The 14330-nt window shown below is 40.4% G+C and overlaps 1 protein-coding gene across 1 annotated transcript; it reads left to right on the plus strand.

Annotated features, from left to right (window-relative positions):
• The first annotated feature begins 6246 nt into the window (after window positions 1-6246).
• EFCAB9 (EF-hand calcium binding domain 9) lies at window positions 6247-11185 on the plus strand. Its single transcript, XM_060144203.1, has 4 exons — window positions 6247-6382; window positions 9167-9315; window positions 10091-10267; window positions 11000-11185. The coding sequence occupies exons 1-4, from the start codon at window positions 6247-6249 to the stop codon at window positions 11183-11185; spliced, it is 648 nt and encodes a 215-aa protein (XP_060000186.1).
• Window positions 11186-14330: the final 3145 nt, after the last annotated feature.

The following is a 14330-nucleotide window of genomic DNA, read 5'->3' on the forward strand; positions in this document are numbered from 1 at the left end:
GTAGAAGAAAATATAAATGATATAAACAAATGATATATAAATATATGATATGATATATAAAAGACACATAATTTCAATAAGAAATAAAAAGCCTAAATAAGCTAATAACCAATAAAGAAATGAATCAAAAATCTAAAGTCTGCCCCCACTGAAAGACATCAGGTTATGTGGTTTTACAAATAATCTCTCTCTTCATATAAATACTTTAAGAAGATAGAAAAAAAGGAAATATACTCATTTGTATGAGATGAGCTTTACTACAATTAGGTAGGAATAGTAAAAGAAAATTGTAGATTAATTTCACTTAGGAAATAGATGTGTGGGGGGGAATACGAGCAAGATGAAACCAGAGGCTAATAAAAACATCATGACTAAGAAAGGTTTATCCAGAAATAAAAGAATGGTTCTATCTAGGAATAAAAACCATTAAAGTAAGACACTGGATTGACAAAGTAAAGAAGAAAATCGCATACTCTTGATAGTCACAGAAAAAGCATTTGACTGTATTCTTAGGCTAGATTTCCCCAAAGATAAGAATCTGAATGCAAATAGTTTATTTGGGAGGTGATGCCAGGAGGCACCAGTAGGGAGTGGGAAGCTAAGACAGGAGACACTTGAAGCCAGTAAAGGGTGTACTTTGTAGATGATTACTGCTGTGGCCAACTGGGGCTTAATCCCACTGGGGGATTCTGGGGATCAGGATGATGCAACACACTTCAGACTCAGCCTATCTGACAGTCAAGGACACTGGGGAATTTTCCTCTAAACCTCATCTGTCCTTGGCCAAGGGCTGCTCCCTAGGGCAGCACTTCTAGCCTGCCCTGCTAGAGGGCCAAGAGGACACCGCTAAGTTGAGAGATGTCACGGGTCTTTGTACAGCTTCTACTGTAACAATCCTTACACTTTTTTTTGTGTGTGTGTGGTACGCGGGCCTCTCACTGTTGCGGCCTCTCCCGTTGCGGAGCACAGGCTCCGGACGCACAGGCTCAGCGGCCATGGCTCACGGGCCCAGCCGCTCCGTGGCATGTGGGATCATCCCGGACCGGGGCACGAACCCGTGTCCCCTGCATCAGCAGGCGGACTCTCAACCACTGTGCTACCAGGGAAGCCCCTTTACACTTCTTATTTCTTCTACTTTCCTATAGCATTTGCTAGAATCTTTAGCTTTATGTTAAACAGTAACCGTGAAAATAGGAATTCTTGTCTTGGTCCAATATTTGATGGAAAAGGGTTTAAAGTTTCTCCTTTAAGTATGATGTTTACCAAAGATTGTGGCAAAAGACCTTCACACAAAGTTCCCTGCTATACCTAATTTGCTAATAAGTTTTTCTCATAGCTGTAGAACTTTATCAAATGTTTCTTCTGCATTTATCATATGATTAATCATATGAGGTTTCTCATCTAGCCTATAGACATGGTAAATTTCATTTATTGAAACATTCTTGCATTCCTGGAAAGCAAATATTTTATCTCCCTCTAGAGAGGCTAAGTAACCTTTCCAAGGTATGCTTCTTCATAAGTCAGTCCCCATTCACACGCCTCACCCCAGGCAACCACTAATCTGTTTTCTGTCACCATATATTGCAAATATCTTTCCTAGTTAACCATATAAATGGAATCATACAGTAGTGCTCTTTTAAGCCTGGCTTCTTTTCACTCAGCATATTTTTGAGATTCATCATGTTGTTTTATGTATTTGTGGTTCGTTCTTTCTAACTGCTGAGTAGTGTATGGATATACCACAATTTGTTTATCCATTTAGCTGCTGATGGACATTTGAGTTGCCAGTCTTGTTATCATGAATAAAGCTACTACGGACATTTGTTTACAAGGCTTTGTATGGATATATATTTTCATTTTCCTAGATGCACCTAGGAGTGCAATTGCCGGATCATACGCTAAGTATATGGTTAACTTTTTAAGAGGCTGTCCAAGTATTTTACAAAGTGGTTCTATCACTTTACGTTCCCACAAGTGATGTTGCTCCAATCACACTGATATCATCAGTTTTTAAAAACTCTAGCCATTCCAGTGACTACTAGTGGTATCTTACTCTAGGCTTTTGCCCTCAAGGCATCTGCCAAATCCTAAACTGCAGAGCTTAGGGAAGGAGGTCACGAGACCAAACAGAAAGCCAATAAGCTCACAGACCAGAAAAGCTAAGCAGAGCCTAGATTGTGGTCTCCAAATACAATTTTCCATAAAATGATACTATGGCTCCTTGGAGAAGTCTTTCTAGATGTAAGACAGGAAATGTCTATCCTTACATCAACATCTGTGCCTCTGTCTTGAAACAAAATACAGATGGCAAACATGCACATGTAAACATGCTCAACTTCATTAGTCATCGGGGAAATGCAGATAAAAACCACTGTATCCATTTGAACAGGCTGTTATGCTGCAATAAAACCCTCAACGTCTTGGTAGCTTAACACAACAAAGATGGTTTCTTACTGTATAGAAAGCTACAAAGAATGTAGCATCTATCTTAGTGAGAAAAAAAGATGGATGATCTACAAAACTATAACTTTTCTTGAGCATATCAAAGAACTGAGGTCACAAGGCAACCAAGGAAAGTGAATTCTCACAAAGAACAAGCCCCTGCAAGGAGAGAGAGGGCACACCAACCATTGGACCTTTGGCAGAACATGGCTGAAAATGGCAGCCACCGTACAAGTGGTGAAGAAAGCTTTAACCAAAGTTTGAGCAGATGATTAGAGGCAAAGTTTGGGATACCACGTCAGTGTGGAATAGCTGGAGTTCCCAGACACAAGGGGCAATCACACACACTGGCAAACTCCTTCCCATGGGTCGCCAATGGGAGCCTGTAAGAAAAACTGGGGGCAGGGCAGCACAGTTCTTGCTGATGCAGGAGTGAAGGAGGTGGTTGGTGCCTGCCAGGGGCTGAGTATAAGGTCTCATCTACTTCCTCAGAAGTAGCAAAAGCAAAATTCTTCAAAGCAACAGCTTTCTGCTGCTGGGAGAGAGGAACCCCTCACTCTCAAGGCCCAGATAAAATCCACAGTGCTCACCCCCAGGACATGGAAAGATCCTCTGTCTTTTCGTGTAGTCACTGAGGAACTCAAGACTGATAGGGAACCATCATCTATTTTTTAAATTTATTTTTTATTGGTGTGACGTTGGTTTATAACATTAAATAAGTTTCACGTGTACAACATTGTATTTCTACTCTGTGTACACCGTGGCACCCTCAGAACACCATCATCTTGAATGTTACTGCTACTATGGCATTGGAAAAGAGAGTTCTGACATTTTGGGAATTGTTTGTTACAGTAGGTAGCAGTACTCACCCTAATACGCTGGGAAAATGCAGTTAAATATTACACCATTTTTTTCTCCCTTCCCCTAGCAGCAATAGATCTTTCCCTACGTAGCTCCTGGTGAGTTCTGAGGGCACCACAGCTGGCTTCTTCATGTGACATTATTTTTAGTGTTTTATACAGTCAAGATTCATTTAGATTTACTCACATATTTTCAATTTCTGGTACTCTTCATCCCTTCCTGAATTTCTGTGTTTCCATACGGAATTATTTTTCTGTGCCTGAAGAATTCACTTATAGCTGTTAATTTTCTGTTTTTGTGTGTATGGATTTATTTTGTTAGCGCCCTCCTTCTGTCATAATTGTATTGCATTTAAACTTTATCATTTTAAACTCCCTATGACATTGTTACTATTTTACCCCATGGCTGTTTACTTGCACTGACCCACGTATTTTTACTACTTTGTTGCTCTCTATTCCTTCTGATATCTTGGATTTTCTCTCTGTGATCATTCTCTGACTACCGTAAGTTGATCCTTTAGAATTTCTTTTGGGAGGGTCCGTTGGTGATCATTTTTAGTTTGGTTGTTTGTTTGTTTTTGCCTGAATACAGCTTTATCTCATCCTAATTTTTTTTTTCACTATAGAAAATTTCAAACATATTCAAAGTAGAAAGAATAGTATAAGCTAGTACTCCTGTACACTCATCAGTCAGTTCATGTTTGAACAATCCTGTTATATGTATACCAACACCCACGGGCCTGGATTATTTTGAAGCAAATTCCAGGCATCTTACCATTTTATCTTTTTAAACCACCACCACATCCACTGTCATTCCTAATATTACATCCAATCAGTGTTCATAGTTCTCCATCATCTCATGCTTTTGTTGTTTGTTTTTGTGGGTTTTTACATATACAATCTCTATGAATTAGGATCCTCATAAGTCCATACACTGTAATTGGTTGATGTGATTTGAAAGAAATTTAACTATTAATTTATAGATCCCTCTTCCATCTCTTTTTCTTTTCTTGTAAATGTTTATTGAAGAAGTGGAGTCATTTTCTTTTAGAGCTGTCCACAGTCTGGGTTTTGTTGATTGTGTCCCCGTAGTGTCATTTAACATGGACCTCTGCTGTCCTGTTTCCCTGATTTATATTTTCTATAAATTGATCAAATTCAGGTTTGATTTTCCTCCTCATTCTTTTAAATGAAGGTGGAACTCACATAATATAAAATTACCTATTTTAAAGTGTACAATTCAGTGGCATTTAGTACATCGACAGTGTTGTTCAACCATCACCTCTGTCCAGTTTGAAACATTTTCATCGCCCCAGTGGGAATCTTTGGATCCTGTAAGCAGTCACTTCCCATCACCCACTCCCCTGGCCCCCAGCCCCTGGCAACGACTGATCTGCTTTCAGTCTCCATGGCTTTGCCTCTTCTGGATATTTAATATAAATGGACTCATACAATATGTGACCTTCTGTGCCTGGCTTCTTTCACTTACTATAAGGTTCATCTACATTGTAACATGTATCATTCTCTTTCATGGCTAAGTATTTCACTGTATGGATGTGCTACCATTTCATTTGTCCATTCATCAGTTGATGGACATTTGGGCTGTTTCCACCTTTTGCCTATTGTGAATAGTGCTGCTATAAACATTTTGTACAAGTATCTGAATACTTGTTTTCATTTCTTTTGGATATATATCTAGGAGTGGAAATGCTAGGTTATATGGTAATCTCATGTTTAACTTTAAGGAACTTCCCTTCAGTCTTGAAAGACGATTTTACTGAGTGTATAATTTTAGCTTGGCTATGATTGTTTTTACACATTGAAATAGTACTACATTATGTTTTGGTTTCCATGTTGTGAAGAAGTTGATTGTTAAGTTTAATCATTAGTCCTTTGAAGATAATCTTTCTTCTCTGATTGCCTTTAAAATCTTTGTCTTTGGTATAATGCAGTTTCACTCTGATGTGTACATATATGTATATCTTCTTATCTCAACTACTTAGGACTTCAGTCTTTTGAGAGGGAATATAGCATAGCTATTAAAAAGCAGTGATTATTGCCAGACTAGGTTCACATGCTGACTTCACTATTAATTAGCTTAGTGACTTTAGGAAAATTACTTAACTTTTCTGAGGCTTTTTTAAAAACTTTTTATTGATACAATTCATGTACAATATTATACAAGTTATAGGCGTACAACATAGTGGTTCACAATTTTTAAAGGTTATAATCTATTTATAGTCATTATAAAATACTGGCTAGGGAATTCCCTGGCGGTCCCATGGTTAGGACTTTGCGCTTTCACTGCCAATGGTGTGGGTTCAATCCCTGGTCCAGGAACTAAGATCCCTCGTGCAATGGGGCATGGCCAAAAAACATATATATATTGGCTATATTTGCTGTACAATATATCCTTGTTGTTTATTTATTTTATACGTAATAGATTGTAACTTGAGCCTGTTTCTTAATCTGTAAAATAGGTATAGTAATCTCTACCTCATAGGATTGTATGATTAATCTTTGGACTAAATGAGTTAATATATTAATACACTTACAACAGTGTAACATGTTACTATGTAACATGTAGTTATGTAACTGTTCACCTTGATAATGATGATGAGCACAGTCTGTGGGTGGGTGTCTTTCATTGGTTTTGGAAAATTCTCAACCATTTTTTTTTTGGCTGCTCCGAGTGGCTTGTGGGATCTTATTTCCCCAACCAGGGCTTGAACCCGGGCCACGGCAGTGAAAGCACTGAGTCCTAACCACTGGACCACCAGGGAATTCCCGCAATTTTAATTTTTTTATTGACTGTTTCCTATGATGCTTTGACATAGGAAGACCTTTATTACCAGAGCTTCTCTCTATCCAACATTCTAATTCTGAGGCAGAATTCTCTCTTCTACTTCAGGTTGCCAGAGTCTTCGGCTTAAAGGGCACCATAATGAAACTGAAGCAAGGATCGTTTCTGTGGTACCTCTATCTGGATAAACTATATTGCTTATTATCCGTGAGAAATGTGAAGGCTTTGGTGGAGTATTTTCACCTTCTTGATGTGCACCGCAAGAAAACCTTGAATGGTTAGTACTTTCAGAAATGCTTCCTCTGGGTCATTACCTGTTTTTTAACGAACGTGCAGGAAAATTTATAGAACCAGAAACTATTTCATTAATGTATATATTATATCTTCTAAATGAAGCACAGAGAAAAATTGCCAACTGAGACTTGAAGGCTGTTCTGTGAGGAGGATAAAATTGCAGGCTCTGGGGTTAGGTCCTCCACCCATTATTCCTTGGTGATTTGGAGAACAACATCATCCTCTTTTAAGTCTCATTTTCCTCATCTGTAAGTGAGGCTTCTAATAATGGAGTCCATCTCACAGTTGGAAAATAAAAGATAAATGAGATAATGCATGGAAAATGCTTAGCATGGTGCCTGGCACACTGTAAGGATTTAATAAATGTTCCTTATTATTACAACTATTCCTGGGGACTGAGCCCCACTCAGGCATTAACCCTCAAGACTCCCTTAGCAAGACTTCTCGTCTATCGAATGGGAGGTTTGAATCAGATGATCTGCAAGATCGCTTCTAATTCTTGGTAATTGTGAGTGACCAGAAAATGCTGATGATCTCGACCCTGCCTTTGAGTGCACAAACTAATAGAAGACCAATTAAAACACTTTAGGTTTTCTTTAAAAAATATTTATTTATTTATATATATTTTTGGCTGCATCGGGTCTTAGTTGTGGCAGGCGGGCACTTTCACTGCGGTGCGCAGGCTCTTCATTGCCGCATGTGGGCTTCTCTCTAGTTGTGGCGTGCAGGCTCAGTAGTTGTGGCGCACAGGCTTAGTTGCCCCACAGCATGTGGGATCTTAGTTCCCAGACCAGGGATCGAACCCGTGTCCCCTGCATTGGAAGGCGGATTCTTAACCACTGGACCACCAGGGAAGTCCCCTAGGTTTTTTTCGTTTGTCTGTTTTGTTTTCAGGACTGGGTATAAATAAGGTGTCCGACTCATTGTGACCTGAGAGAGATGTCATTTATCAATAAGGAGTTTCTTCCATAAAGATATTTTAAAGAGTTCATTCAATCTTTATAAAATAATAAAAAGATACTTTCATTTTCTCATACTTTCATGCCTCCAGTTTACACACAGTATGTCACCAAATCTTCACAATAACCCAGTCCTAGATAAAGCAACTGTAGGACGCCTAGATGTAAACAGAAGATCTGGGACCAAAACCCAAAGCCCACACTCTTAGTCTCACCAGCGTTTGCTGAGCAGAGTCTGATCTCCCTGGTAACTAAATCACTCCCTGGTGATGCAATACCCAAGAGATAAAGTCATACTTGTGTCTTCTGGTCACCAAGGGACTGGATGGTGACCTGAAAGGGAGAAGCCATAGCCTTGAGTTTTGCCTTCCAGGGAGATAGTGACTTAAAGCCTTGGAGACTTGAGTGGGCCAGAGCCAGCTGATTGAAAAACAGTATTTGTTTAGTAACTACTAAGTCTCACAATAAAACATTTCTCAAGGAGCAAACATCATGGTGTTTACACATGGTGTGTTGTTCCCAAGTGCTCGTACCTGGTTGGACTCATACCTGGTGGGACGTGGGGAAGGAACATCAAGAGGCCATCAGAAACCCCCAGATCATGACATTGTGACGACTGGTTTCACTGTGCACTTAGCCAGCTTCAGCCAGGACTCCAAACCACACAGATGTGCTTTACGGATTTAGTGGAGCCATGTCTTGTGCAGGAGGTAGTCTCTGTAATCAATGGGCAAGGAGAAATCACATGTAGACAAAGTTACACTTGCAAATCCCTGAAATCCCCTGGGTGATTTGTACATACAACCTGTACAGCCACATATCACTGTGTAAACGTATCACCATGTTTGTTTCTTCCATCTAACACTCCCTGAGACAGATGATTAGTGAGTGGAATTTCAGGCAAATACTTTCCCTGTCCTTTACAGTATTTTTTTCTCTGATTGTATATGACTGTATATGCATTAACTAATGTGAAAAGATATGGCTTCACTGTGGAAAGAGCGAGGCTGTGGAGTCAGACGGACCACATCTGAATCCCAGCTCTGCCACTCAAAGTGTGGTCCAGCTGCCGCATCACTTGGGAGCTTGTTAAGAATGCAGACTCAGTCCCATGCCAGAGTTCCTAATCAGAATTGGTGTTTTTACAAGATCCTCAAGTGACTGGTATGCCTATTATAGCTCAAGAAGCCCTGAGATTAGTTACTACCTGAGGCTTATTGTAAAAGGCTGTGTAGGGTTGTCAGGGTTCAGTGACATGTGGCACTTAAAGTGCCCAGCATCTAAGATGCTCAGTGATAGCTCTTTTCCCCCATCACCGAATGCATTTGCTTTATGTAAGCATGAGGAAAAGTGATACTTTTACAGAAGAGGAATGATTTTAAAAATTTCTCGTTTTAATTCTCTCAAGTGAAAGGCCCAGGTGAAATGTCAGCTTTTCCAAGAATGTGTCATAGGCCCCCAGTGAGAATTAAACTCTTCCTTCTATGTACCAGGAGCACTTTGAGACTTTTATTGGTTACGTATACTCATCTGTCTGCTCCGTCGAGCGTGTAAGCTGGGCTCAGGAACCAAGCCCTATCCACTATCTCCTTCTCCACAAGTCCAGGTACAGTGCTTTTCCACACAGCTCAAGGGCAACTGAGGTTTGAGAAATTGTGGAAGGTATAGTGGCAAAGCCGGAAACAAAATATTATCATTACTATGGCCAGGTCAACAAGCTTCCAACATGACAACCATTTATGTGGTTCCCAGATGTTTAACATTTTGGAACCGTTTCAGAATAATCCATCTCATCTCCTTACCAACAGATGTGCTCTTCTACCACTTCCTTCATCACGTGACTGACCTGAAACGGAACCAGATCACAATTGTGTTTAACATGCTGGACTGGAATGCTGTGGGCGAGATTGGTTTTGACCAGTTCTACATGCTGGTTTGCATACTGCTGGCACAGGAGGCAAGTAACGAGTCAGGCTCTGTGGAGCAGAGGGGGCACAGCTTGGCTGCTGCCACCATTTTGCTAAAGGTAGCACCGAATTAAGAGTGCAGCAGAATTTTTCTTCTCACTTGAACCAGGAAGAAAAAAATGGTGGGAGAACTACTTTTGGTTCCTAAATGGCCCATCTATAACCTAGGAGTTTCCAAAGGTTATCCAGCTTCCCTCCCACATTGCCTTTATAAAGAACGAATCTCATCCTGTCCTTGGCATGCCCTTCCTTGCCCCTTCTAGCTGGTGGGTCTTAAAATCATCACCAGTAATCCTAACTGCCTCTCTTCCTCAGTGATCCCTTTTCTCAGAGAACTTTCTGAAGGGGATGAATGATAAAGACAAGACACACTCTTCTTTGGGTTCCCACCTTACCTGGTACATACTCCTAGTGTGTATTTACCTCTTTCCCACTCCTTGAGGAAAGGCACCTTGTGTCAGCATTTTACTGCCAGTGCCACAATTTTCATAAGTAGATTTTCACTGAACATAAGGAAATACATTCTAGTGACTAGAGTTCTGTCTAGCAGAACCAATCACTACAGGTGGCATAAGTCCCCCCTGAATGCAGATGATGAAGCAGGATCTGGTACATCGACCATAGAACCCTTTCAGCCCTGAGCTGCTATGATTCTGCCTTTTGCTTTTAGCTCTCTAGGAAATGGACTAGTGAATATATGAGTCTTGATGTCGCAAGTTTAGAAAGCAGCACCAACAACATGTTTCCGTATTTCTCTCAAAGCAGAACCATTTGGGAGAGCAATTTATCTTCCGCCATTCCCGGCCTGTTTTTGAGCTGCTTGACCTGGATGGGGAGCTGAAAATTGGCCCATCCAACTTCCACATGTACAACTTTCTCTTCAAAATTAAAAAACAGCAACTCAGAGACCTGTACCATGACTTTGACATCACAGGTGACTGTGTAAGTGCAGATCCCTAAAGTGGGGCCCGGCAACCCCTCTGTACAAAGGTAGAGGACCATGTCCTGCTACCCACACTGGAGACGGGGGAGGAAGAGGGTGGGAAAAACCTACTGGAGCGTGTCATGGCTCTGGGATCATAAAAAACTAAAGAGATATATAGGCCTGTGAGAGAGGACTGAATAACTAAGTGCTATGTCACAGAATGTGGGTATAAAATTATAGAAGTTTGGAGAAGGAAATTTTGTTTAGAAGTTCAGTTGAAAGAAGGAAATACATCAATATGGCAGAAGTTGGTCTTAGGGGAAGGGTTTATAGATTTTAATAAGGAGAAAGGAAGAAATTCTTAGATGGGAACACATGAGCTAAATCCCAAGAGAAAACAACTGTGGAGAAGACAGTGGATCCTGCCTATTTAAAGAGGAAGTCCATGTTGACTAACAAGTGAGAGCTAAGGTTTACGGTTTAAAAAGATGGATCAGATGGCAGCCTGACAGAGTCTGGACTTGATGTAGCAGAAGTAAGAAAGTGACCCTTGGTGCCTTTAGAGTCTACAAGAGACTCTGTTCCTGGCTCCTAGACTACAATTAGACTATAATTATGTCCTAATTACTGGGCCTCTTTAATAAAGTTTCCAAGGTTTTAAATGAGAAATGATTACAATCCTGCTGTCATCTGAAACAAAGTATCAAAGCCTTCCTGAGATAACTTTTCTTTTTGCCCCCCAACACAAGCGTCTTAATTACAAGGAATTTAAGCTGTTTACTATCTTCTCCATGAACAAATACCAGGAGAGTCAGAAAGCAGTGGAAGAGGAGAAAGCTCTGCCCGAAAAGAAAGTGTCACAAGTTAATGTGAGTCAAAGAGAGAGTCTTCTTGGAATAAATCATTTTGAAAGTGTAAATGATTACAATTGTTAACATTTCTAAAAATAAATTTAGAACATCAAAGTAGATATCTTTAAATTGATTTTTACACATGCGGGGTTCAGATAAGCACTCCTCAATCAGCATATTCTTAACTTCAATAACCTTTAGACCTCACAAATGACTCACAGTTACGTAAGTGAAGTAAAAACTTCCTCTTTGTTGACATGTCCCAACTCTGCTGCTGCTTTTCAGATCAACTCTGTCCATTAGGGCCCTGTGTATCCAAATAATTACCAACTCTTACTGGAGCCAAGCAGTCGGAAGGTGGTGCTTTCCTAACATTTGTCACTAGTGGTCCAATACTTTCAGAATTCTAATTCTCCCACTCCTTAGGCTAAAACAAACTTCAAATTGGCAAATGGCGAAGTGCCTCCAACCGTAAGGGAAACTGACTTTTAAGGATATGGGGACTGTGTTCTTCCTAGAATTTAAGTTACTCTTTGATGAGTTAAGTGCTTAAGCAACTATACCAAATCTACTAGGGTAAAATAATTATTACATGCCCTTGTATAATTCTATTTTTTTGTATAATTAATGCTTTGAATAATTTTTAAGTGTCTTTAGCATGGGATTTGTGAATCCTCCTTGACTACTGTGATGTTAATGATGATAACGACCACTGAGTAAGTGCTTGCAATGGGTCACGCAGGGGCTTTAGACGCATGAATTTATCCCCTAACCCTGCGAATTAAGTGTTATCCTCAATTTACAGATGAGGAAATTGAGGTGTCAAGATTAAGAACCTTGGGCTTCCCTGGTGGCGCAGTGGTTGAGAGTCTGCCTGCCGATGCAGGGGACACGGGTTCGTGCCCCGGTTCGGGAAGATCCCACATGCTGCTGAGCGGCTGGGCCCGTGAGCCATGGCCGCTGGGCCTGCGCGTCTGGAGCCTGTGCTCTGCAACGGGAGAGGCCACAACAGTGAGAGGCCCGTGTACCGCAAAAAAAAAAAAAAAAAAAAAAAAATTAAGAACCTTACCCAAGGTTCTTAATGACTCACTAGTGGCAGGACCAAAGTTCAAATTCAAGGTCAATTAGACGCTTGTACTGAGAACAAGTGATTTGAGTAACTCACTTCAGTCTTAGCAGATTCTGTTTAAGTTTTAAGCTGGCATTTCACTGGCTCAGAAACCCCGTCTACCTAATGCTAATTACCACATCTCCTTCTACCATAGATTTCTGAGGGACATGTTTGGTGATTAAAGAAATACAGCTCATTTACTATAAACCAAGAATTTCTTAAGGAAATAATATATGCAATATAACTGACCGTAAGGCATTCAATGAGTTCCAGAGTACTTAATAATCAAAAATCACTTTGTCAATGTGCAACAGACAAGAATACTGCCTAAGACTGTCATTCATAAGTCACACGTAATAACTGAAATCATGTTAATTACTATGAACATTCTCTATATTTACTCTAATAGTCATGAGATTTCGATAACACACTTATGAGTAATGCTTAGCAGCCAAAACTTTTGTCTTCCCCACAACAGTACTACAAAAACTAAATGGAGCTAGCGGGAACCCCCTGGCAGTCCAGCAGTTAGGACTCCATGCTTTTGCTGCTGAGGCCATGGGTTCAATCCCTGGTCGGGGAACTAAGATCCCATTACACAAAGTAAAACCACATGACACAGGTTTCCACCTAGACTGTCAAAGATCAGTAAGTTGGTCAGGGACTTCCCTGGTGACACAGTGGTTAAGAGTCCGCAGGGGGCACGGGTTCGAGCCCTGGTCGAGGAGGATCCCACATGCCGCAGAGCAACTAAGCCCACGTGCCAGAACTACTGAGCCTGCGCTCTGGAGCCCGCGAGCCACAACTACTGAGCCCGAGTGCCACAACAGCTGGGCCTACAGGCCTAGAGCTGGTGCTCCACAACAAGAGAAGCCACCGCAATGAGAAGCCTGCACACCGCCACTAAGAGTAGCCCCTGCTCACCACAACTAGAGAAAGCCGGTGCGCAGCCATGAAGACCCAATGCAGCCAAAAATAAATAAATAAATAAATTTATGGGGAAAAAAAAGTTGGTCAGAATATAGGAAAATAAGAGCAGTTATATTGCTATAGTATTAAATTGGTTAAAATCTATTTGGAGGGCAATTCAGCATCTACTCCCTAAATGTATATACTGTTTGATATAGCAATGTACATAGATGTAAAGATGTAGCTATAGAAAAGGACATTTCACAGTAGCATGGTTTATAGTACCAAAAGACTAGAAACAGCCAGACTGACCTGTGGTACTCCAGACAATGGAATACTACTGCACCTGTAAGAGGAATGAAGCAGATCTAGCTCAACATATATGGAACAATCTCTAAGACTAACCATTTTAGAGAAAAATCAAATGTATAGAATAGCATATGTTATTTATGGAAAAAACAGAGTAGGGCGGCTAAATATACTCACATACACTAAAATAGTGGTTCTCACATTGGGATCCCCAGACTAGTAGCAGCAGCATCACCTGAGAACTTTTAGAAATGCAAATCATTAGACCCCACTCAGACCTACTAACTCTGAACCTCTGGGGGAAGAGCACAGCAATCTGTGTTTTAATAAGCCTTCCAGGTAATTCTGATGCATGCTGAAGTTTGAGAACCACTGTGGTAGAGCATCTTTAAAGACATCCAGAAAACTGGGAACAGCTGTTACCTCTGGGGAGAAGAAATGGGATATAAAGAACAGGCATCTTCAGAGAGACTCTTCACTTCGGTATGTTTGGATTTTTTTTCCCATGTGTATGTATCACTTATTTTAAATAAAAATTAACAATCAAAGCCTACCACTTTGATCCAAAATGGATAAAGAAATGAGCTCAGTGCTTCTGAAAAACTGAATTATGGGTTTTGGTTTACAGCATGATTCTTAAAAGAAAAAAACAACAACCTATTTGAGACCAAGATTTCAATGCAGCAAATAAAGTATATCTATAAATGACCATGTATGGTTTGACATAGTAGAGCCTAAGTTTGGTAGTAATGAACTTGTTAGTTACTGAGCTGGGAGGTTTTAAAAAGGGGAAAAACCTTTTTAGAGTTTTTTTTTTTTTTTATCAGAATGAAGCAGATTACCCTTATTGTGGAGAGTAATAATAATTAAAAACCCAGAATAAAGGCAAAGACAAAGAGA

The sequence above is a fragment of the Lagenorhynchus albirostris genome, chromosome 3, assembly GCF_949774975.1.
Source record: "Lagenorhynchus albirostris chromosome 3, mLagAlb1.1, whole genome shotgun sequence".
In the NCBI taxonomy this organism is placed as follows: Eukaryota; Metazoa; Chordata; class Mammalia; order Artiodactyla; family Delphinidae; genus Lagenorhynchus; species Lagenorhynchus albirostris.